The sequence below is a fragment of the Gastrolobium bilobum genome, unplaced genomic scaffold (genome assembly GCF_033153095.1).
Source record: "Gastrolobium bilobum isolate Gb01-03AN ecotype WA unplaced genomic scaffold, APGP_CSIRO_Gbil_v1 utg5596, whole genome shotgun sequence".
NCBI classification, from domain to species: domain Eukaryota; kingdom Viridiplantae; phylum Streptophyta; class Magnoliopsida; order Fabales; family Fabaceae; genus Gastrolobium; species Gastrolobium bilobum.
In genome coordinates, this window is record NW_026896969.1 from 120,211 (window position 1) to 143,957 (window position 23,747).

Below are 23,747 nucleotides of genomic sequence, written 5' to 3' on the forward strand. Positions count from 1 at the left end.
TATAAGATCTGTATTTTCTTCACATAACTTTATACGGATTCCATATACTTTTATGTGTGTAGAAAATAATAAAAATATCCAACTTTTTTAAAGGTAAATTTTCTGTATATTAATTAAGGAAAATGTTTTTCTTATGTTATTGTAGATATGTTATCTTATGTTAGTGAAATAAAATGATAAAAGGAACTCGCAAATAATTGAAAAAAGAAAAAATAGAAGTGAAACTCACTCTTGTTATATGTGTATAGGAATTTGATTTATCTAAAAATGAATAAAATAATATTAGCCATTAATATATTTATGTCATTAACTGTCAGTGGGTCACTGAAAGAAACGTATGGCATGTTCTCGAACCAACCACCGTTGCTCGAACCAAACGAACATACATGTACAATTTTTTCGTAGCCGTACACGAAAAACCCACTATCTATTCCCACAACCATCTACCCCTTCTTTTCCTCCAAATTACACAACTTGCCACTATCTTTCTTCTTCTTCTTCTTCTGGTTTGTTCTGTTCCGTTCTAACACTCTGTCACATTCACCATGGCTTCTCTTCAATTCCGTTACATTCTCTCTCCTCTCTCACTCAACCTTCCGGTTCCTCGCTCCACCACCTCCTTATTTTCTCGCCCTTTCCCGCCTCATTTTCCCGGAAAGTTTCGTGTTTTCTCTTTCACAGGATTCGATGGGATGAAGCACAGAAGAAGAAGAAGAAAACAAGTTTTCTCAATCTGCTGCTCCTCCTCGAAAACCGATTCCGAGGTTGAGAGAATTTCTATTCAGGAAGATGATGAACGGCCTCCGTTTGATATCAATCTTGCTGTTATTCTAGCTGGCTTCGCCTTTGAGGCTTACTCAACTCCCCCTGTATGTTTTTTTTCTTTCTTGTTCTTGTTTGGTTCCCGAGAAAATTTGGAAGAACTTTCCCGGTAATTGTGTTGTGACAGAAAATTTAAACTCTTTATTATTATTATTCTTATTATTATTGTTATTGGTTAAAGAAATCATGTTTGGATTAGTTTATTTTTATTTTCAGAGAAGTTTACAATTAAAATACTAAGGCATCTCTGAGCAGAATTTTTTTTTTCTTTTCTTTATAGTGAAAGATAAGCTAACATAAAATTATTAGTAAAAATATGTTGTAATTAAAGAGATTGAAATTAAAAATGAAAATGAAGATCAAGTATGCTGATACGTTTTCGGTTTCAACTTAGTTTGAATTTGCTATGAAACATGCAATGAGCAAGGGTGGTTGTTACCACACAAGGAATGTGACCGGGGACCTTACATTTTTTTCTTGCTGTTTCTTCTCCATGGTGAGATTGTGAGTAGAATGGAAGAAATTGATCATAACTGTTAATACTGGACGTAATATATATATATATTTTTTTTATGAAGTATTCATACTTGTTTTTTGATCTTTTTTTATTTTTCTTCGCATTATAACGAATTTCAGGAAAACGTGGGCAGGCATGAAGTTGATGCTGCTGGTTGCAAGACAGTTTATCTTTCTGAGTAAGTGCTATAATTGCCTTTCATGGTTTAAATTATTCAAATGCGTTTTTTGAGCCCCATCTAGTTAGGTAAGGCTTGGATGTTATTGTGTTTAGCTTCAAATGCCTTTCTTATAAGAATAATGGGCATGCTTAACAAGATTTTTTTGGGGGGTTTGTGCAGGGAATTTGTTCATGAAATTTATGATGGTCAACTCTTCATAAAGTTGAAAAAAGGATTCAATTTCCCTGCCATGGATCCGTGGGTTGGTTGTCTTATATAAATCTGATGTACTGAATAGTTTTGTGATGAGATGAAATGTGGACTTCTTTTTACTTTGCTTTATATCTGACAAGTATTTTTCCCCCCATGTTTAAGCTGATTAATACAACAGCTTGATTTTCCTTTTATTTGTATTGTTGCTTTCCAATTGGTTTTTTAATGTGATTTTCAGGGAACAAGTGATCCATATGTGGTCATACAGCTTGATTCTCAGACTGCTAAAAGCAATACCAAATGGGGGTGAGCTTTCGTCTCTTTTTTGTGGTTATTTATTCAAAAGAATTTTAATAGTCCTAATGGTTCACAGCCATTTTCACTGCAGAATTTGTACAGTGCATCTGTTTTGACTTTTCTTTGTAAAGTCTTTCATATTGTCCTTGCAAGCATTTTTGAGTTTGAAGTATTATCTATTTTTATTTTTCTTTCAAATTTGTGTATTGGCTAAGTAAGTAGAAACAAGAAAAATTTGTTGGGACTTTTTTTTTTTTTTTTTTATAAAATCCCACTACATGCATCAAATTCGGTTTTCTTCACTAAAATCGGATGTCTTTGCAGCAGCAGTGCAATTATAAACTGCTTTTGAATTGCTATCATAACCAGTCAGTACATTTGGTTCGTTTATGTAAAATTAAATGATGGCAGGACCAAAGAGCCAACATGGAATGAGGAGTTTACTTTTAATATTAAGCAGCCTCCAAGCAAACCTCTGCAGGTTAACAAGCATTTCTCTCTCTCTCTCTCTCTCTCTCTCTCCACATTCACACACATTGGCATGCGCACACTTACAAGAATCCTTTCAGCACATAAAAAAACAATTTAAGAAGGGGGATTTTTATAAGTCTGAAAGTGACATTGAGACTTGCATGGAATACATTGGCATGTCTTGATACATGAAAAGATATGGTAACTAATCATTGCTTAGTACTTACATTAAATAGATATATCTAATCTCCTCTTCCACAGTCTTCTGTTTCTTGGACTCCTTTTTAGAATCTGATACAGTTGAGTTTGATGTGCTTGAGAGAATGTTCATTGTTGACTTGAAGTTAGGTTGTGTTCTTTAACTTGGACTTAACACTATGGTTATATAATTTAATCTTGCAAATAGTCTAGATATGTGTCCAGACAATTTTATTAATGGATGGTACCCTCATATTCCATATGAAATTAAACTGACACATTAAAATATTGGAGAAAGTTTAGATACACAACACTTACACACATATGTTTACACCTGCACAAGTGGCAACATGTGAGTGTAGGTGTGGGAGAAGTCCAGGTTGAAACACATGCACATTTAGTGATGTATAACTAGCACTAATATATTTGATCTCCATTGCATAAGTGCAACTTTGAGCAGTACTCGGTCAGTCTCTCTGTGCATCAGAGCACTTAATCACCTGTTACCGTATGTAAAAAACCACTTCAACCCAAAAGCTTAAGCTGTTGGGTGAGGCTACATTAATAGTTTTATATATTTCAACACGCTCCTTCACACGAGAGCCCACCGGACTTGAAGGGTGGACAATGCACAGGCCCACCTACCTGTGCGAAGAAAGAAATTCCACTTGAAAGAAAGTGGGGCGGTGAGGACCGAACCCGGTATACCGAGGCTCTAATACCATGTAAAGAACCACTTCAATCCAAAAGCTTAAGCTGTTGGGTGAGACTACATTAATGGTTTTATAGATTTCAACACCGTATATATTTTATCAGTGTAATCAATCATCTGTTACTGTATATATTTTACCTGGTAATGCTGATGTAAAGTTCTCTTGTATTTCTCTATGGTCATGGCAGAAGTCCATTCACTTTTCTTTAATTTATTTATTTATTTTAGCTCTCTGACTTCTGATTGCTAGTAATAGAAGTTGACTGTATAACATCATAAAATAAACCATTCAAAGATTTCTTATATCCCGTATGTCATATATTTTGTATAACATAATAAATGAAAGTTGTAAACTTATTTTTTCTGATATATTTAGATATTTACTTTCCATTTTACATTGTTCTCATCCTTATTGTGATAATACTTCCGTCCATGCGTCTTGATGTTCAGCATTTATTATTATTTTGAGTAATTGTAAGTATATATGCATATGCATGTAAGACCCGTTGTTGCACTTATCAAAATCTAGTTATCTATTAGTTCAAAGGACTTGGGGATGAAATAGATTAGTTTAGAACATTTCAAATAGAAGTTTAAAATATGAACGTGAAGAGTGTTATAACATCATGATGATCGTGTAAGATTGTGATTGACATGAGAAGTTTTCCTGAACATTTCTCTAGGCCACACCAGCTTTGTCCCGTGTTTAAATTTCCACTTTTTTTTTTCTTAATTGTATGTCATAGTCTAGAGTCCAGACTGTTATTCTTTTGGTGATAAAATGAGATGTTTCATGTTTGGCCTTATAACTTAATCGAACACCTGCATTGAGGTATATCATCTGGATTGAAAAATGAAAAGTCATATAAGTATATGCGCAGAAGTTAAACAAAAGTAAAAGTCTGATGGTAAAATTAGTTTAAAAAATTCATGTCAGTTTTCTAACAACTGGCAGTATATCTTAGGTTGCCGCTTGGGATGCGAACCTTGTAACTCCTCACAAACGCATGGGGAATGCAGGTGTTGACTTGGAATGGCTTTGTGATGGTGAGGACCAGAAAATCTTGCAAGATATAGTTGATGTACTGTTGAAAGATTCTTATGTTGCTTAAAATTTCAACATAGATTGAATTTGTGCTCCATTTTATTGCAGACATGTCTGAATGTCATGATCACTTGGAAATATAATTGTCAATAAGATTAGTATAGAAATTGATTATGAATTCATTTTGTAACACAAAGTTAAGATTTATGATTCAAAATTTTTACTTCAAATGCATTTGTTGTAGGAGACTTGCATGAAATATTGGTGGAGTTGGAAGGAATGGGTGGTGGTGGAAAGGTTCAGTTAGAGGTATGTTTCTTTTAATGGGGAAAAAAAAGAAAAAAGAAGAAGAAAGAACGGGTTTATAGTATGGGGGAAAATTATTGCCCATTTGTATTTTAGTGGACAGCCTGATGTCTATGCCACTTGTATTTCATGTATTTATTAGTGGACAAAATTATATATCTCTATATTACATTGTTACAACTTCCTATGCTGATACATATGTTAACACATTTTGTTATTTGCATTAAACTGTTTTCTCTAAATAGGTCTTATAATTTTTCATACAGGGTTTAAGTTAAAATTTGACTTTTGCTTGTACTTCAGTCTTGACTTTCATTGAGATAAGTTATACGCTTTATGATTGAAAGCTTGCATTACTTATATGCTTAATTTGGCATAAATGTGCTTTATGCAAGTAATGCGAGGTTTCATTTTAATGAGTCATAAGTTGTTGATTTCTGTAATAAATTTTGGATTTTAGGTTAAATATAAAACCTTTGATGAAATTGATGAAGAGAAAAAGTGGTGGAAGATACCTTTTGTTTCAGACTTTCTAAAGATAAATGGTATTGATTCTGCATTCAGAAAGGTTATTGGTTCTGATACAGTCCAAGCCCGGCAATTTGTGGAATATGCATTTGGGCAGTTAAAGTCATTTAATAATTTAAAACTTCAAAAGGGCCAGATGTCTGATATCGATAATGATAAGTATGATACTGAAGGTTATGGGGAACTTAATGAATCTGCTTTTGTGCTAAATATGCCTTCTCACAAGGCTGGTAGTTCAGAAGCCTCTAATGAAGCTTGCAGTGAGCAGAGAAACTTGAAGGAGTTTCACAAGGATGATAGTGATACTGACAATGGACCTGCTTCTGAACCAGTGACACAAGTTAGCGAGAAAGAGCTGTCAAATCAACTTTTTTGGAGGAATTTTGCTAATGTTATCAATGATAACATTGTTCAGAAGCTAGGTCTCTCTGTGCCTGAGAAATTAAAGTGGGACGGATTGGACTTTCTAAACAAAATTGGTTCACAATCACAAAATAATGCAGAAGCTATTTATATTCAATCTGGTCTTGCAATACCTGATGGCACAGATGATACAGATGATAAAACAAGCGCCCTACCTGCCATTGCTGCAATTCAATCTTCGATTCCAGAGGTCAAAAAAGCAACGCAGAACTTGATGAGGCAGACTGATTCAATTTTAGGAGGTTTAATGCTTTTGACTGCAACAGTTTCCAAAATGAAAAACGAAGGCCTTTCTTCTGAAGAGAAGAAAATCAACGAAGATTCTACCAAAGTAGGGGGCAGTGACATACAATATTCTACTATTCAGAAGTTTCCTAGCTCACAGAATGGATCAGTGTTGGATGATAAAAGAGCTGAAGAGATGAGAGCACTTTTTTCGACTGCAGAAACTGCCATAGAGGCTTGGGCAATGCTAGCCACTTCACTGGGCCATGCTAGTTTCATTAAGTCTGAGTTTGAAAAATTATGTTTCCTAGATAATGCGTCCACAGACACACAGGTGTTTTGTTATATCCTCTTCAATAAGTCCACTTCTCTATTTGTTATTTTTTTTTTTTTTAAATTTTTAATTTGAAATCGGCAGTATATCATCCAAATACTATTTGTGATATAATGCCAATATCTTATACCATATACTGCTTTCTATTTTATTTAAATCATTAGAACTTTCAGGTTGCAATTTGGCGTGATTCTGTGCGAAGAAGAATAGTGGTTGCTTTTAGGGGAACAGAACAGGTAATTCATATTCTTCTTGTTCTTTTAGGTGCAGTACAGATACCGGTTTGTCTTAAAAATGATTATACTTTTGATTTTTCAGTCTCGGTGGAAAGACTTAAGAACTGATTTAATGCTTGTCCCAGCCGGGTAACCACTCATTTCTAACCTAGTTGTGACTTGTTTAGTGGTTCAGTTTAATTTTAGCTATGAAAAGTGTACTTTGCACTCGCAGTTCATTATATCTAACTTTTTTGTTCTAGCATGTTGTAAATAATAATATTATTTATTTATTTGTTGTATTGGGCTTAGCCCATTAGGTCATGTAATCTCTTTAAATAGAGAGAACCCTTTGTACAATTTACATACAATTCAATAATATATCAGATTACCCTTTTTCAAGTTGGTATCTAAGCTCTCGATTCTGAGGGTTCTCCTTCCGCAAATCACCATCTTTAAAAACCAAACCCTATTTTTCTCTCGCCGCCACCGGAAAAAAATTTCCAGGGACCTTTTGGACCGTGAGGACCCTTGTTTCACTCCGTTTTCTTAGATCTATCATTCTACGGAGGTTTCTTTTTCATCAGACGACCGGAACAGCTAAAAAAAAACGCAGTACTATTCACCGGACACTGTTCACGCGGTACTGTTCATCGGGTACTGTTCACAAAAAATAAAATAAAAAATTCCTGCTTTGTTTTGTCTCCTCTTCATGGATCAGCTTAAACCCGCTTTTGATAATATGTGTAAGCCATCTGATCGTTCTTTGATCTTGTCTGGTAAGAACACACGTCCTACATCTCTTCTTGCTTCTTGCACTGATTTTAAAATCTCATGGATTTTGGATTCTGGTGCAACTGATCATATGACTTGTCGTACTGAGTTTTTTCTTTCTTATCATCCTATTGTTGGTAGTCATACTATATCCGTAGCTGATGGATCCCATAAATCAGTTATTGGTTCTGGTAACATTCAAATTCAACCTTCCTTGTTTGTTAAAAATGTTCTTTATGTTCCTCAGCTTTCTACTAATCTTATCTCCACTCAAAAACTTACAACTAATTTGAATTGTTCCATCACATTTTTCCCTTCTCATTGTGTTATTCAGGATCTTACCACCAAGAAGACAATTGGAGTTGCTAATGAGCAGGATGGGTTGTATTATCTCCTTCCAGAACATGATATAAATGATAGCAAAAATCAGTTATTAATGACACGTCATCCTTCTACTGCAGAGTCTATGATTTGGCTCCATCGTAAGCGTCTGGGGCATCCACCATTCAGTCTACTGAAGTCAATGTTTCCTTCTCTGTTTCTAAATCAGTCGGTTGAGACCTTCCATTGCGATGTTTGTGAATTTGCAAAACACCATCGAGTGTCATTTCCTTCTAGCACTATCAAAAGTAGCGAACCTTTTTCTCTTATCCATTCTGATGTTTGGGGCCCTTCTAAAGTGCATAGTGTTTCAGGTGCAAGGTGGTTTGTTTCTTTTGTTGACGATTGTACTCAGGTAACATGGATATTCTTGATGAAAGACAAGTCTGAAGTACCATAGAGATTTATTCGATTTCATCACATGGTTGAGACTCAGTTTGGTAAGTGTATTAAAAAACTAAGATCTGATAATGGTACTGAGTACGTCAACCAACGCCTGTCACAATTCATTTCAGACAGAGGTATGATTCATGAGCTCACATGTGTTGATACCCCTCAACAAAACGGGGTTGCTGAAAGAAAAAATCATCACCTCCTTGAAGTTGCTAGAGCACTACTTTTCCAGACATCTGTTCCTAGTTCTTATTGTGGAGAAGTCGTGTTAGCTGCAGCCTTTTTGATCAACCGCTTACCTTCACGGGTCCTTAACAATACCCGTCCTATTGATTCTCTGACTTCCTTCTTTCCTTCTGTTCCCATTTTGCAGAGCTTTCCACCAAGAGTGTTTGGATGTGTTGTCTTTGTCCATGTTCATAAACAACATCACAGTAAGTTGGATCCTAGGGCTCTTAAGTGTGTCTTCCTTGGTTATGCCCCTGATAAAAAATGGTACAAGTGTTATCATCCACCAAGGAAGACTCAGGGGGAGAACAGTTCTTCAGAAGACTCATCCCCTTCCTTCTTTGAGTCTGGATCGTCCTTGTCTACTCCTACACCTCTTCCTAGTGTGTCTGCTCCTGGTGTGTCAGAACCTTCAAATACACCTGAGATACAAAAGATTTTGACACCTGAATTAGTATATCAGAGGAGGAAACAACCCATACTGTCTCAACAGCAACCTCAATCGTCTGAACCACTGGTAAGTCCTGAATCTCTTGTTTATGATTCTAATATTATTGCCTCTCATGATTTGCCTATTTCTTCTGATACCTCTGATGACTTACCCATTGCTTCTGCTTCTGATGACTTACCTATTGCCCTAAGAAAAGGGAAAAGATCTTGTACTCAATACCCTATCTCCCATTTTGTTTCTTCTACTAATCTTTCTGTGCAGCACAAAAGCTTTGTTTCAGCACTAGATTCTATTTCAATCGCAAAATCAGTACATGAAGCATTGAAAGATGAGAATTGGGCTCAAGCCATGCAAGAGAAGATGAATGCGTTGGAGAAAAATAAAACATGAGAGGTTATTGATAGACCCAATGGAAAGAAAGGAGTAGGGTGCAGATAGGTTTATGCCCTAAAGTATAATTCTGATGGCACTCTTGAGAGATATAAGGCTCGGTTAGTCGCCAAGGGTTACACTCAGACCTATGGCATTGATTATGAAGAAACCTTTGCTCCAGTTGCAAAGATGAATACGGTGAGAGTCTTGTTATCCCTTGCTGCCCATTACAATTGAGATATTAATCAATTTGATGTGAAGAATGCTTTCTTTAATGGTGAGTTAGAAGAAGAAGTCTATATGAAAATTCCGCCTGGTTTTGATTCTGTGGACAGAGAAAATAAAGTTTGTAGATTAAGAAAAGCTTTGTATGGATTGAAGCAATCACCTCGTGCCTGGTTTGGGAGGTTTACTAAGGTTATGATGACCTTAGGATACAAACAGAGTCAAGGAGATCACACTATTTTCTTTAAGCACTCCCAAGATGGGAAGCTCATTGTGCTCCTTGTATATGTTGATGATATTATTATAACAGGTGATGATTTTGTGGAGAGACATATTCTGCAAACACGACTAGCCTCTGAGTTTGAAGTTAAAGACCTTAGGAAACTGAGATATTTCCTAGGGATAGAGGTAGCTCATTCAAACAAAAGAATTTTTATCAGTTAGAGGAAATATGTTCTTGATCTTTTCAAAGAAGCAGGAAAGCTTGGGTGTAAACCCTCGAATACTCCTATTGAGCAGAATCACAAAGGTTATGAAGAGGAGAGTCCTCCAGTTGATAAAGGACAATATCAAGTTGGGAAACTGATATATCTGGCTCATACTAGACTAGACATAGCTTATGCTGTTAGTGTTGTCAGTCAGTTTATGCACGATCCAAAGGAGAAACACATGCAGGCAGTGGAGAAAATTCTTCAGTATCTTAAAGCCACTCCTGGTAAAGGACTGTTATTCCGGGGTGATGGAAATCTCTCTTTAGAAGTTTACACTGATGCTGATTATGCTGGATCTGTGACTGACCGTCGTTCTACCACTGGTTATTGTATGTTTCTTTGTGGTAACTTGGTGACGTGGAGAAATAAGAAACAAGATGTAGTTGCCAGATCAAGTGCAGAGGCTGAATTTCGAGCTATAGCTCAAGGCATTTGTGAGTTATTGTGGCTGAAAATTGTACTTGATGATCTCAAAATAAAATGTGAGGGACCTATGAAGCTGCTATGCGATAACAAGTCCGCTATTTGTGTAGCTCATAATCTAGTTCAACATGATCGGACTAAACATATTGAGGTCGACCGCCATTTCATCAAAGAGAAACTTGATAGCGGGTTGATTATCACTCCATACATTCCCACTGGGCGTCAATTAGCTGATGTATTGACAAAGGGACTTCCTTCAGACAGATCTCAAGAGCTTACTAGCAAGCTAGGAATGATAAATATCTATTCCTCAGCTTGAGGGGGAGTGTTGTAAATAATAATATTTATTTATTTATTTGTTGTATTGGGCTTAGCCCATTATGTCTTGTAATCTCTTTAAATAGATATCCCTTTGTACAATTTACATACAATTCAATAATATATCAGATTACCCTTTTTCAAGTCTCACCAATTTGATATATTTTTAATCTAATGAGAAGTTGTACCTGTATGATATTTGATAAATGTAATTAGGTTAGATGCTGCTTGATTTTTGTATGACATTTTTTATGATTTTGAAACAAAATAATTGGCAAAAAAAAAATTAGAAGAAATAAAAAAAAATTAAAAAGGGGGGAAAATATAAAAAGTAATAGATTCTTCTTCTAGGGACAGTGGCAAGATATTTTATTTTATTTATATATTGAAAAAGTACATCATCATTGTTTTTTGTTTTTGTTATTGAGCCTATTATTATTTCAAAAAGGTATTGAGAAATGTCTCTTTTTCTTGTCATGTCAGTTATTGAGTTTATGCATCTTAAGGGCCATTAAAGCTATATCCATTGGTGCTGTTCCAAATCATAATTAATTTAGGGATTGATTTAAAATGCTTTTTGATTTCACCAGACGATTTTATTCCATAACTGACTTTGCTATGGCTTCCATAGGTTGAATCCTGAAAGGATAGGTGGAGATTTCAAGCAAGAGGTTCAAGTAAGTTAATTGCTGGCAAGTTTATACATATTAGACATGTTAGGAAGATGTATAGAAGGCTACAAGAACAGATATTCCTCAGTTGTTGATGGTGCCGAAATTATTGCAGGTTCACAGTGGTTTTCTAAGTGCATACGATTCAGTAAGGACCAGGATCATTTCTCTAATTCGACTTGCAATTGGTTATGTGTAAGTTTTACTCCTGAAGAATTTTTATTGCACCAAGCTTTGCCGTAGAAATATGCTGCAGTTCTTAGAATATTTGAATGAAAATTCCTTTGCATTCCACGTTTAAGCTTTTAGTTTGAGTCATGGTGTGTTTTTTGTGAATTATGTAACAAATTAAATATCTCTGTTCTAGATAGTTGAAGAAGTTGCAATTGTGACAACTAACCATTCTAGTTGTTAAATCAAACAGGAAATTCAATATTTACCATTATTTTTCTCCTGGAGAAAGCAGTGATGGTAACATATTACCTATTGGATCGATATTTCAATTATCTTCATTTTCTGCTTATGCTGTTATGTATGATTAGGCATAAACTTTCCTCATAATGCTATAAAGTATTGTCATTGAACGTTGATCAAATTCATTTGTGTTTTTACATGTCACTGGCAATATTACATCTCAAAACTTGATTTCATATTGAAAAACAGAAGGTTTATTGCTTTTGTGCCAGAGATGATCATTCTGAATCGCTCCACAAATGGCATGTTTATGTGACTGGTCATAGTTTGGGTGGTGCATTGGCAACCTTGCTTGCTCTTGAACTTTCATCCAATCAGTTAGCTAAGTATGTTTTTTGTTTCTCTCTTAGTTGCTTTTTTTCCATTTATAGTTTGAGTGCTTATTTTTATGCAAATGAGCGTGCATGTACTTGTATTTATGGGCAAAGTCATATTTTGTTTACATTAATTAACTCTTTTGTGTTCGCTGTAGTCATTACGTTAAATATAATGTGTCCGGTTATTTGTGCCTACCATTTTGATTTATCTCTGCGATAGTCTGTTGTCAGTTTTCATGATTTTCTTTTTTGTTTTTGGTAGAAAACAGGGATAAAGTGAAAGGAAGAGTCATATTTTTAAATACATATGACTAATATAGCAATGCGTCTGTCACTCTATGTCTGCCCTGAGATTGACCATTGACCATAATTCATTTTTTCTTGGCGTAATACTTTTTCAATCAGGATAGTTTTCTTAGTTTCTTAGTTGACTTGTGCTCAATTTTAGAGGAGTTGAAGTAAATCTTTTGAGGTGATTTTTTTATTTTTCCTTTCCGTCTATTTTTGTTTTGCTTTCTGGATGAATGCTGATTCTTTTTCTCTGTATTTTTCTCTTTAAATAAATTCTTCTTTTATCAAAATAACAAAAAATGAAATTCTTGTAAACATTTTAAATTTAGGAACAACTAACCTCTCAACCTGTTAATGATGCTCAAAGAGTGGTCATTGACTACTTATTGACTTAACTAATCACCTGAGTAAAGTGGTTATTGTTCCTAAGCTGAAAATATTTTTAGCATGAAACTGTATGGATAGCTATCAACGAAAATTGCGGATCTTATTTACCCTTTTTATTTGCTATATTTTCTCCCTATTTAGTCTGCAACTTGAAACATAACATTTAGGTTAAATTAAGCTGGAGGTCCTGTGCTTTTTGGGTTTTTTTAAATAGGACCATATATTAAAAACTATAAATGGGTTTGTTTAGTTTCAAAAACTTTATTGAATGGGTATCTGATACGAATCTTGAAAGAGCTTCATCCCAAAAGCTAACCCATGAGATAGGAGAGCCCAAAGCACATAACCTCACACCAGAACCTTATATTTTCGATGTAGGACTCAAAATCCCATACCTTGCATAACATTTCATGTTGAGATATATAAAACCATTAATGTAGCCTCACCCAATAGCTTAAGCTTTTGGGTTGAATTGGTTCTTTACATGGTATCAGAGCCTCGTGTCCCGAGTTCGATCCTCGCCGCCGCCCACTTTCTTTCAAGTGGAATTTCTTTGTTCGCACAGGTAGGTGAGCCTGTGCATTGTCCACCCTTCAAGCCCAGTAGGCTCTCGTGTGAGGGGGCGTGTTGAGATGTATAAAACCATTAATGTAGCCTCACCCAATAGCTTAAACTTTTGGGTTGAATTGGTTTTTTACATTCCACTATGCTTTGGAGCCTGGGCGTCGACACTACGCTTTGGAGCCTGGAAGCGGGTTGGCTTTGCGCTAGTCTTTTACTAGCCCTGGGTGAACACTGCAATGTCAGCGTCACCACTCACAACCCACGCCGCTCGATTGCAACCAGGAGACATAATTGAAAGCTATGATACCAATTGAACGCAACCCCTCTGGGCCCTCTCATAGCTTCCAGTAACCTCTCACCTTCATTGATTCTTCCCTCTATCTGGAAAAATTGTTCCAAATAGGTTATTCATCACCAAACTTCATTATCTTCTCCGTCTCCGTAGAACTTGGGAATTTTGCTTCTTTGTAGCTTTCTTCTCAGCGTGGCCATGGTTCACAAAGCTCCTAGATCGGAAGCTCTGATACCAATTGATACAAACCTTGAGAGAGCCTCACCCCAAAAGTTAGCCCATGAGGTAGAAGAGTCCAAGTCCATATAAACCCCACACCAGAACCTTATATTTTTGATGTGGGACTCCAAATCCCATACCTTGGAGTAGGATCGTAACAGTATCTATAAGGACCTAACAATTGACCAGATTAAGGGACCTATTGAAAAAAAATTTAAAACTATAAGGCATCATTTATAATTTTTAAACTATAAGGACTTAAATTCTCAAAAAGTACCCAACCTACATATTAATTTAACCAAATATTACTCAGTGTTTGTGCCCCATTTGAAATTTGTGGTAGCTACTGCATACAATATTCAATTTTATTTTATTTTTTTTTTTTTTTGTGTTCCAGGCGGGGAGCAATTTCTATTACTATGTATAACTTTGGTTCTCCTAGGGTCGGTAACAAAAGATTTGCAGAAATTTACAATAAGGTCAGAAAAGATTATAATTGTTTTATTGATGCTATTTGTGTTGCCTTCTTGCGTGCTATATTTAATTGAATGTCCATTATGTCCTTTATTATAATATGATACTGAAAATTATGTGCAAAATTGTCCTATTCAACAACTACCTATGGCTCTGAAAATTGAGTCACAGGATTTGCAGCTGTTCATGATTAGTCATGACATTTGAGTTACAGTATACTGCTTGTGTACGGAGGATCATCCTTTGCTCAAAATAATGCAAATGTGTAATGATCCGATAAAATGTAGTGTCTGATCTTTTACTATGGCTCATAAGTCATAACAGACATTTCAGAGAGTATATGCTAAGTTAAACCAAGAAGAAAAAAGCCTCTTCAAACATTATGAATTATCTCTAAAATGCGCAAGCAATTCATGCTTACACCAAATAATCAGGCAATTGTATAAGACAATACCCCTAAAGCACAAATTCAAATAAGCATGTGGTGAAAAATCATGGCAAACTATATATGATCTTTCACTTAGAGCCATTTTGTCTTCTTAGTTGTCATATGCTAGGTAAAAGTATATTTGTTTGTTTCCTTGTTTATATTTGTAAAACACTTAACAGTTTTGCTCCTGCAGAAAGTTATAGATAGCTGGCGAGTTGTGAATCACAGAGATATTATACCTACAGTACCTCGGTTGATGGGTTATTGCCACGTAGCTCAGCCTGTATTTCTTGCTGCCGGGGTTTTAGGAAATGCCCTCGTGAGTGGTTATTGTAATGCTTCACGTGTGCACATACATACCTCTCTATTTAAAATATAAAAATAAACTCTATACTATATTATCTGTTATCTCGTCGTTTCTTTTTTGGCAATTTTAATTAGCCTAATGATTTGACTATTAGCAGTAATATTTAGGGAAAAGGACTGAAAAGAAGTTCTCAGTAAAAATAGTTTTGAAACATTTAAACATTTAATTGGTTAATTAGGTCCGTAAGTGGTTACTCATTAACTACTTGTGAGTATCATTAACCAATCAAGTGGTTAATTGTTCCAAAACTGTAAACATTTTTGCCAAAATTCCTTCCTTGTACCTTTCCCTTTTCTTTTTTTATTAGATAACCTTTAAATCAGTTTTCCTTGTGTGCTTGATTTTTTGAATTAATTACTGCATTTGTTCCCAATATTTCTTGAATATAGATGCTTTTTTATATCATCCTTAAACAATCAAGACACAATGAATGAAACCATTTCTATTCAAAATCTTGGTAGTTTAGAAACTGTTAAGATAAGTTGATTTCAGGTTTAATTCATTTGTTCTTGTTAAATAGTTTGAATGTTTTTTAGGATTAATTGCTTACCATCTATGAGGGAATTCTTAGTGCTCTCTTTTCTTTATATTATGTTGGATTGCACTGTGGCAGCAAAAATGTATAATGCAATTTACACTCTTAACAATATATATATATATATATATATATATATATATATATATATATATGGCAAAATGATTTCTGCAGCTGCTGTACCTACAGCAAGCAAGGATCCGCGTCCGAATCCTAGGATACGGCAACGGATCCTGAGTTTTTTTTTTTAAAAAGCCGTGGGACCCACTTTTCTGTGTCAGCTGTAGATAACACTATCTACAGCTGCTGCAGAAATGTTAAGCCCTATATATATATATATATTGGATAGTTTCTGGTGCTTCAATTTACTGATATATTAAATGCATGCTATCCAGGAAAACAAAGATATATTGGGAGATGGTTACCTAGGTGATGTTCTTGGGGAATCCACGCCAGATGTTATAGTCAGTGAATTTGTATGTTTCTTCTTATCTAGCTTTCTGCTAAATGTTTATTCTGTTCATATCACAAATTTACAAATAGTCATGCGTTGTGATTTCACATCCATATTACATGTTATATAATATATTACAAATAGATATTAATTGGCCAACTATGACATGGTGCATGCCTTTCTCTCACCTCATTTACTATTGAGGTCAAGTGAGAATTAATATTTCCTAAAAGATTATTTCTCGTTCAAATGACAGTTTTTATCTAATAGATGGCGACATTTATATTGAGGTAATGGTTCAAGAGAGGTTAAAAATCAATCCCTAATTTTTTACTATTATTCTTTTAGCTTGTCTTGGGTTACTCTGACTGAGTTCGTACTTTTAGAATATTAATCGTTTGTGTTTGTCTTTTAATGTCAAGAAATCCTATGTAATACCTGTTTTTCACTAGTATTGAACTTGGCTTTCGCAGACAATATAATTTGTCCACATGTAGTGAGTCCTATTGGTTATTTTTTTTAGATTTGGTACCATTCGATTTTCATTTTGTTAGGATAGACAATAACTAGGATTTTCTAACTTCTCTGTAAATCAAAATCAATCTAACATTAATCAATAACTTTATTAGTGGTAGGTTCTATATAGTTCACAGTTGGATTGAAAGCACGTATGACATCATGCTTGAAAATTTTTAGGTTAACATTGTGTTCTACTCCATTGTTGTATCTTAAAATTTAAAGTTTAACATACTTAAAAAATATATATACATCAATCACTTGATCGTATACTTATTTTTGTTCATATATTCTACATTTTGGCATATGCAAGATCGATATGATAATTATTTACAATTCAACTTTTGGTTCAATTAATATCATTTTTCTATACGATGTTATAGAGTGGTGTAAGTGTATACAGTGTTTATTATTTAGTACCCTACACCAAGGTTGTTAAATCGCAATATGTATCATGTATTGTTTGACTGGTTTTTTGTATCATGTATTGTGAATCGTAACATATAAGCATAATAAAAAATAATTTAAAAATATTTATTAAAATATTTATTTAATTACTTCATTTATTAATACTTATTTTTCAGATTGATTTTTGAGTTTAAATCATAAATTAAATCTTTATTTTTTTTCCTTATTAATAATTATTTAAAAAAATTATTTTAAATCATAAATTAAATCTTTATTTCTTTCTTTTTATATTAAAAATTACAAATTTTGATTTAATTTTTATATCATATGATACACGATACGTATCGTACGGTACAGTATTGTATCGTCCAATACAAACCATTTTCCGATACACTCCATGATACGTATCGTTGCGCTTGTAAATCGTATCGTACAAATCATATTGTGTATTGTATGATACTGATAACTATGCCCTAGACAAACCATTTAACTCTAATTATTGTTTGAATGAATAAGTCAGCTGATTATACCATTAAATTCAATAATGGTGGCTGGTTCAATGCTCCCTTAGTCAATGCTTGTTTTCTCCAAATTTTGTTTTGTCTGAATTATGTTCTAATAAAGATGTTACATGTGTTTACCAAAAAAAAAAAGATGTTACATATGTTTCTGGTTTCTTTTTTTGGTGCTGCAAAGGCAGCAAAAGACCTTGATAACATGAATTTAATTGAGAAAGTTAGAAAGAACTGTCAGATACAATGGCACGGTCATGGTGACTTCTGCCTTCTTAAATTTTCAAGTTAGTTTCCATGACTGTTAAATCATTCATAGCCGGGCAAGCCTTGCACAACATACCTTTAAAAACTTTGTAATTCTATCAAAACTTTTTTAAACTATGTAATTTAATGATTTGGCCTCCTCAAATAATTTTTATGTAGTATTTGGGGCCCCCAAACAAAAAATCCTGGCTGTGCCTGTTTTAGCATATAATTATTTTCTTCTCAATCTATATGATACGGTTAAGCCAAGTAAAAGGTTGGGAGGACTTATGAAAGAAATAGATGTAGGGGATCATTGCTATCAACTGCAAATGCTGACTCAGCATAGGTTAGTTAGGAGGGAATCTTTTGGTTAGAGTCGCACTCCTGGTGCATCAAACGAAGGCTGGTATCAAATACCAAGAGATGCATAATTTTGGGTATATCTGGAATCTTGGCTAGGTAGAGAGTAGAGCCTTTCCAATTGCTCTACGTTACCATTTCCTTTTCTCTTTGCTTGTAACTTCCTCAGTTTTTGTTCAATTTGACATTACTTGTATCATATTCTTTCAATTCTCTATAGTGTGGTATTAATTCTAGTAATACAGACCTCAGTTTCTCATTCAAATTCCTCATTTGTGCTCTGTAACTTCTTGTTATTACTTGGTTCTTATCACTATACAAGTTTTCTATTTTTAATCTTTAATGTTCACAAATTCTTCCTTTTCATATTTTAGAGTTGATCTTTCTTTTATGTTCACCATTCTCAACTTTGATCTATCCAGATGAAGGGTGAGAAGGAGCTTATTGAGAAGTTGTTACAAACTGAAATAAATATTTTCCGCTCAATCAGAGATGGGAGTGCTCTCATGCAGCATATGGAGGATTTCTATTACATCACATTACTAGAGGTACAGTGCATTCACTTAAAATAATTTCATGATATACTTCTCTAATTATTCCATTGTGTTATGATTATTCTTGTCCGGTTTTACTGTAGTTAGTTTACTTAGGAAAAACTACTGTCTTTGTGAAAGAGAGATAAACTAATGAAATAGTTCATTCAGATGGATTTGTGGATTTTTAAATTAGGTGGTGTTAATGTCCCTTATCACTTAAGGGACTAAAATAAGAATAGTTTAAGCTGCTAGGTGAAGACCATATTAACGGTTTTATATTATATCTTTCTAACATCCTCTCACATAAAAGTCCATTGGGCTTGAAGGGTGGATAATGCACCCGAAAGCTTAAGTTGTTAAATGAAAACCAAATCAATGGTTTTATGTTATATCTAACATTAATGATGTCATTATGTACTTTTCATTTCTTATAAATTAGTTCATTCATCTTTCTTCTTCTTCTTCTTTTGTTATTAATTATCTCGGACTGCTATTATTCAGAATGTAAGATCAAATTACCAAGGTGTCTCAAGGTCACAACTAGATGAAAACGATAGGTTCTAGTAATGAGCCAACAAGGATTCGTTGTTGGGAGGCCACTAGCGGAGTTCCATGCACAACTAGAAGTGTGCTACATACAGTTGTAGAAAGATGTTGAGAAGAGCAAAAGATCATTTACAGCCCAATCTTTACTGGTATGGTAGGCTGTACTCTCTGTTTAGCATACATTTTGTTTTCCTTTTAGTAAAATCAAAGCTTAAACATACCTTTTCATTGGATGGTAATAGTTATAATAGTAAATAAATAGTAATACAAAACGTAATTATTGGTTTTCTGCTTCTCGTATCTACCGTTTACTAACTGAACCTTATTAGTACATAATTCTCTGAGGTTCACTATATTTTAGCTTTAATTGGTTGGCATTGTGACAGATATATTACATTTAAGCATCACCTCAGTACAACCCAGATTTTCTTTCTCAAACTAGTGTATAATATGTTCCTGTGGAACAGATTTTGTTGATTTTTTTCATTTTGTTTAGTTCAAGTTTCCAGAACCTGTTAGGAAAAAGTAAAAAGAGTAAAAAACTTGTGGTTTATTGTTACAGCTACCATTAGATAGAGCAGCAGTTGCAGTAAGAACTAGACGTGTGGCTGAAGTAACGGTAGTAATAGCTAGTGGTTTAGTTGTTAGGAAACTCAACAATTGTAACTAAGATAGGATCCGCGTTCCTATACATACGTGGTGCTCTACTGAGCTAAGATGGATATGCACGTACACTATAGTTACTAGTTACCGGTTAACTGATAAAGCTAAAAGTGTATTGTTACAATTGTTGAGTCTCCTAACAACTAAACCACTAACTATTACTACAGTTACTTCAGCCACATGGCTAGTTCTTTACTGCAACTGTTGCTCATTCTAATGGTAGCTGTAACATCTATGCTTTTCCTCATTAAAGAAAGAACTAGAATGTGGCTGCTTGGCGTGGACTAAATATTCTTTAGAAGCATAATATTCTGTTCCATTTATGACACTTGCATGTATTGGCAGCGAGGAAAATGGGAGCAATGCAGTATTTTCACTATAGATAGATAACTATGCAAATGGAACTGATAGGCATGGTTGGCAGCAAGAGGACTCCAAGTGGCAAAAATTTCTAACAAAATTTATAGTTTTACAAATATGATATTGTACTCATTTGCGTTGTGCTGATAGAAATTGGTTGTTATAGCATGCATATAATAATAAAGAGATAGAACTGGCTTGGAAATGCAACGTGTCTAATTCTATGCAGAATGCTGTTTGTTTTGTAAATATGCTTACATCAAGTGCACTCTCTGTTCTCTCTTTTTTCGTTTTTCTTTAATTGAGCCGTCTTATATTCACTATAGGTGGCAAAGCGGATAATTCACAACCAACCCGTGCCATAATGAACCAACTTGGCCTGTACCATTTTTTAGAGCGGGTTAAAAATGAGCTAAATATATATTGATAAGTAAAGGGTATCAAATGAACACCAAAGTATAAAAGAGTCAATAACTAATATTTTATAAAATAAATTAAAAATTAAAAATCCAATGGGTTAACCTGCACTTATGCGCAGTGTTTAAAAACCCGGCTCGGCCATCGATCCGGCTGAGGTCAGGGGTCATGGGGTCACGGGTTCAATCGGAGGGTCACGGGGTCACTACGCTGACCCGGTTTTATATATATATATATATATATATATATGAAAATATTAAAAAACAAATCACCAATCTTCAAAGATTCAAAATATACTTAACATAATTCACCAATTACAACAACAAGTCAATATTACACAACATAATTAAAGTATCAAGATACCAAAGTACAAAACTCATATTCTAATGGGTCACTACGGTGACCCGGTTCTGTCTCTTTTGATAAGGTCTCTGACAAAGGAAAATTTAAAGGAAGTAAGAATGAGTTTTTGTTTTCCATCAACCGCTGTAAGGATTTCATTTGAATGGGAAAAAATTCTTACCTTTTCTAGAAGATCCACGGAAGCGAGGTGAAGATTGAAGACGTCTAGGTCACTGGGAGATAAGAGAACGATTAGATTTAGGTTTGTAAGTATTTTTATTTTATTTTTTTTAATAAAACGACATTGTTTCAGGGAATTTTTTTTAAAAAAAAAAACATGCAGTGACTCCCTTTGACCCGGGGGTCACTAAAATCCGGCTGAGTTTTGGGAGTCTGAGGGGTCGATATACATATAGGGTCTAACTTGTGACCCCAACTCTCATAGGAGAGGGGTCAGGGTTGACCCTGGTTAATCAATGAACCAGGGAGAATTGAACCAATTAGCATTGCGAAAAGCCATATTATTTTAATCAATGTATGCACTAAATTGGTTTATTGTTATTTAGAAATGCAATTCGGTTAACCCAAATTAAGCTAATTGTCAAAGTGGATCTGTACAAGGGATCTACGTTGAGGATGTCATCTTCTCATCGCTCCAATCGTTCAGTGAAGTTGGAATGATTGCTGGTGGTCGAGTAGGGTAATTTTGATTTTATATTTCATATTGGCAACAGGTGTATAAAACTTACTATCAAGAATTAGAGAGTGATTAACTGAAACCAAAATAACATTTTGTAAACAGTGTTCCTGGTTCAAAATAATTTGCTTCGTTTTTTTTTTTTTTTTGTGGTAAACAAATGAGAGCTTCGGTTTTTTTTTTTTAATTGAACCAAAATATTGCTCAATTGTGGACAAAACAATGGTAGTGTATGGTTAAGATTTTAAAAAGTCATTCGATCCTTTAATTAATTTGGAGAAAATAATTCAGTTTGGAAAAATATGGTGCAGTGTAATTTGATTTGCGGTTCAGTGCGATTATTCAAAATCCTAACGGATTCGAAAAATTAATTTAATTCTTAAACTGGTTAAAAAAATATTATTTTTAATTGCAATTCACATCAGTTATGATTTGATTTATTTGATTTTTTTCACACCCTTAACTAGATGCAATGACAGTGTGTATAAGTCAATTGGTGTCACCACCCAAAATGCGGAAAAACGTACAGCACTTCCATCGTAGGTACAATAGACCAATGAAAGTGTGTCATATCAGCTTTCATTGTCCTGGGAAGGGTAAACAAAAAATAAATAAGTTATACTTTATATGTACTTTCCAAAATATATAGTGTAAAACTAGTGATCAATACCCCTGCAATGCTCTCCCAAAATGCAGGACTGTGATTGGCCATATTACTGTAAAATCTGTTTTGCAGATTAACTAACACAGGAGAGAATATGCAAAACAGAGTTCAGACGATATATTCGAAGTTTAAAACAACTAAAACAGGGTATCACAAAAAAAAAAATAATAATAATAAAATAACATATAATAAAATAAAACAGGGAAACTTAAATCCAACTCATCCAAAACCGTTAGAATCTAAGTTAAACGTTTTATCTATATCACTTTTTGTCATAACGCAAGAACAAGAAACCTAAAACAGTTTTAAAAACTTGTCTAATCAAATAACCACATTGAAACCACCAGAAATTCAAGTACATAAAATTCAAGAACTTATAAAACTTTACCTCACTGCACCTCTTTTCTCACAATTAAAGCCATCATAACTGCATTTTCACCATATCAAAACTACATATACCCAGTGAAGCAGAAACCAGAAAGTGATGTGTGCATAATGTGAAAATGTTACTTGTATTATTTTAGTTTCCAAAAGTTTCGTCATCTTACTAAAATTGTCAACTCAATAAGAAATTCAACCCTTCAAAAAACAAAATTTGTAAAGTCAAAATCTTTGAAGAACTAATACAACACAACTAACATCTTTTAAGGACCAAAATGAATGTTTACCCAAAAGGATTCTGTTCCGGGAAGAATTCCCGAATGAATTCTGAGGCTAGTTCCGGGATCCTAAGAGGCCGTATCCAATAATGCCGGCACTCGGCTGAGCAGTAAAGCCCGCCATAACCCCCTAACCTGAGTCGTGGGACTATCCCACAATCTCCTAGACCTAGTCACCACCATTGCACCCACAAAGCGGGTTTTTTGCTCTGGATCATCCCACCTTCTCTCAACTTCCACCAAGGCCCTATAAAAGGTTGGAAAGTGTCAGAGGAACACAACTTGCACATCAAGCATTTGCTAACTACCAGAATCCAGAGACTACACTATCTCTCAAGTGTTCACCCCCCCCCCCCCCCTCTGATTTTTACCATCGGACCAACGGTTGGAGATACTGAGCTTCCCTTTCCAGTTATCCCGTTCCCATTGTTCCGTAGATTGAAACACTAGCTCCCTTACCAAACACTTCCTGTTCAACAATTTGAACAGATTCCTTTAACCATACAGTTAGAACAAACATCCTTCACATGCCTCCATCTATAACAGTACCTCAGCTCAAACATACACACATAGAGCAAGCTTTGTCATACAAAACCCATTACAATCAAATAAAAACAACTAATAACTGAGTAAGCAACTAATAATAGCACTATCAGAGACATAAACAACACAAAATCTAACAACACCTGAAATACAGGTAATAAATCACCAATAATCACGATAATAATCAACAACATTCGCGAACCCAAAAAATATAAAAAAGAAAAGAAAACTATATATTCTAAATCATAAAACTTAACACATTGTTGAAAGAAAAAAGG

At 34.4% G+C, this 23,747-nt stretch overlaps 1 protein-coding gene across 4 annotated transcripts; it reads left to right on the forward strand.

The window, feature by feature from the left end:
- The first annotated feature begins 439 nt into the window (after window positions 1-439).
- On the forward strand, window positions 440-20,405 carry LOC133303068 (uncharacterized). 4 transcript variants are annotated; one of them, XM_061502922.1, is made up of 19 exons: window positions 441-869; window positions 1,459-1,517; window positions 1,680-1,761; window positions 1,951-2,018; window positions 2,421-2,490; window positions 4,356-4,437; window positions 4,680-4,744; window positions 5,202-6,251; window positions 6,425-6,487; window positions 6,570-6,616; window positions 11,154-11,199; window positions 11,309-11,388; window positions 11,880-11,993; window positions 14,135-14,216; window positions 14,835-14,960; window positions 15,939-16,019; window positions 18,465-18,590; window positions 19,080-19,273; window positions 20,133-20,405. In XM_061502922.1, exons 1-18 carry the CDS (start codon window positions 546-548, stop codon window positions 19,140-19,142), a joined length of 2,628 nt encoding a protein of 875 aa, XP_061358906.1. In that variant the 5' UTR covers window positions 441-545; the 3' UTR covers window positions 19,143-19,273; window positions 20,133-20,405. The 4 variants fall into 4 exon arrangements, with proteins under 4 accessions (XP_061358908.1, XP_061358906.1, XP_061358907.1 ...); XM_061502923.1 differs by having other exon boundaries at window positions 748-869; window positions 1,473-1,517; window positions 20,133-20,404; XM_061502925.1 differs by lacking the exons at window positions 441-869; window positions 1,459-1,517 and having other exon boundaries at window positions 1,735-1,786; window positions 20,133-20,404.
- Window positions 20,406-23,747: the final 3,342 nt, after the last annotated feature.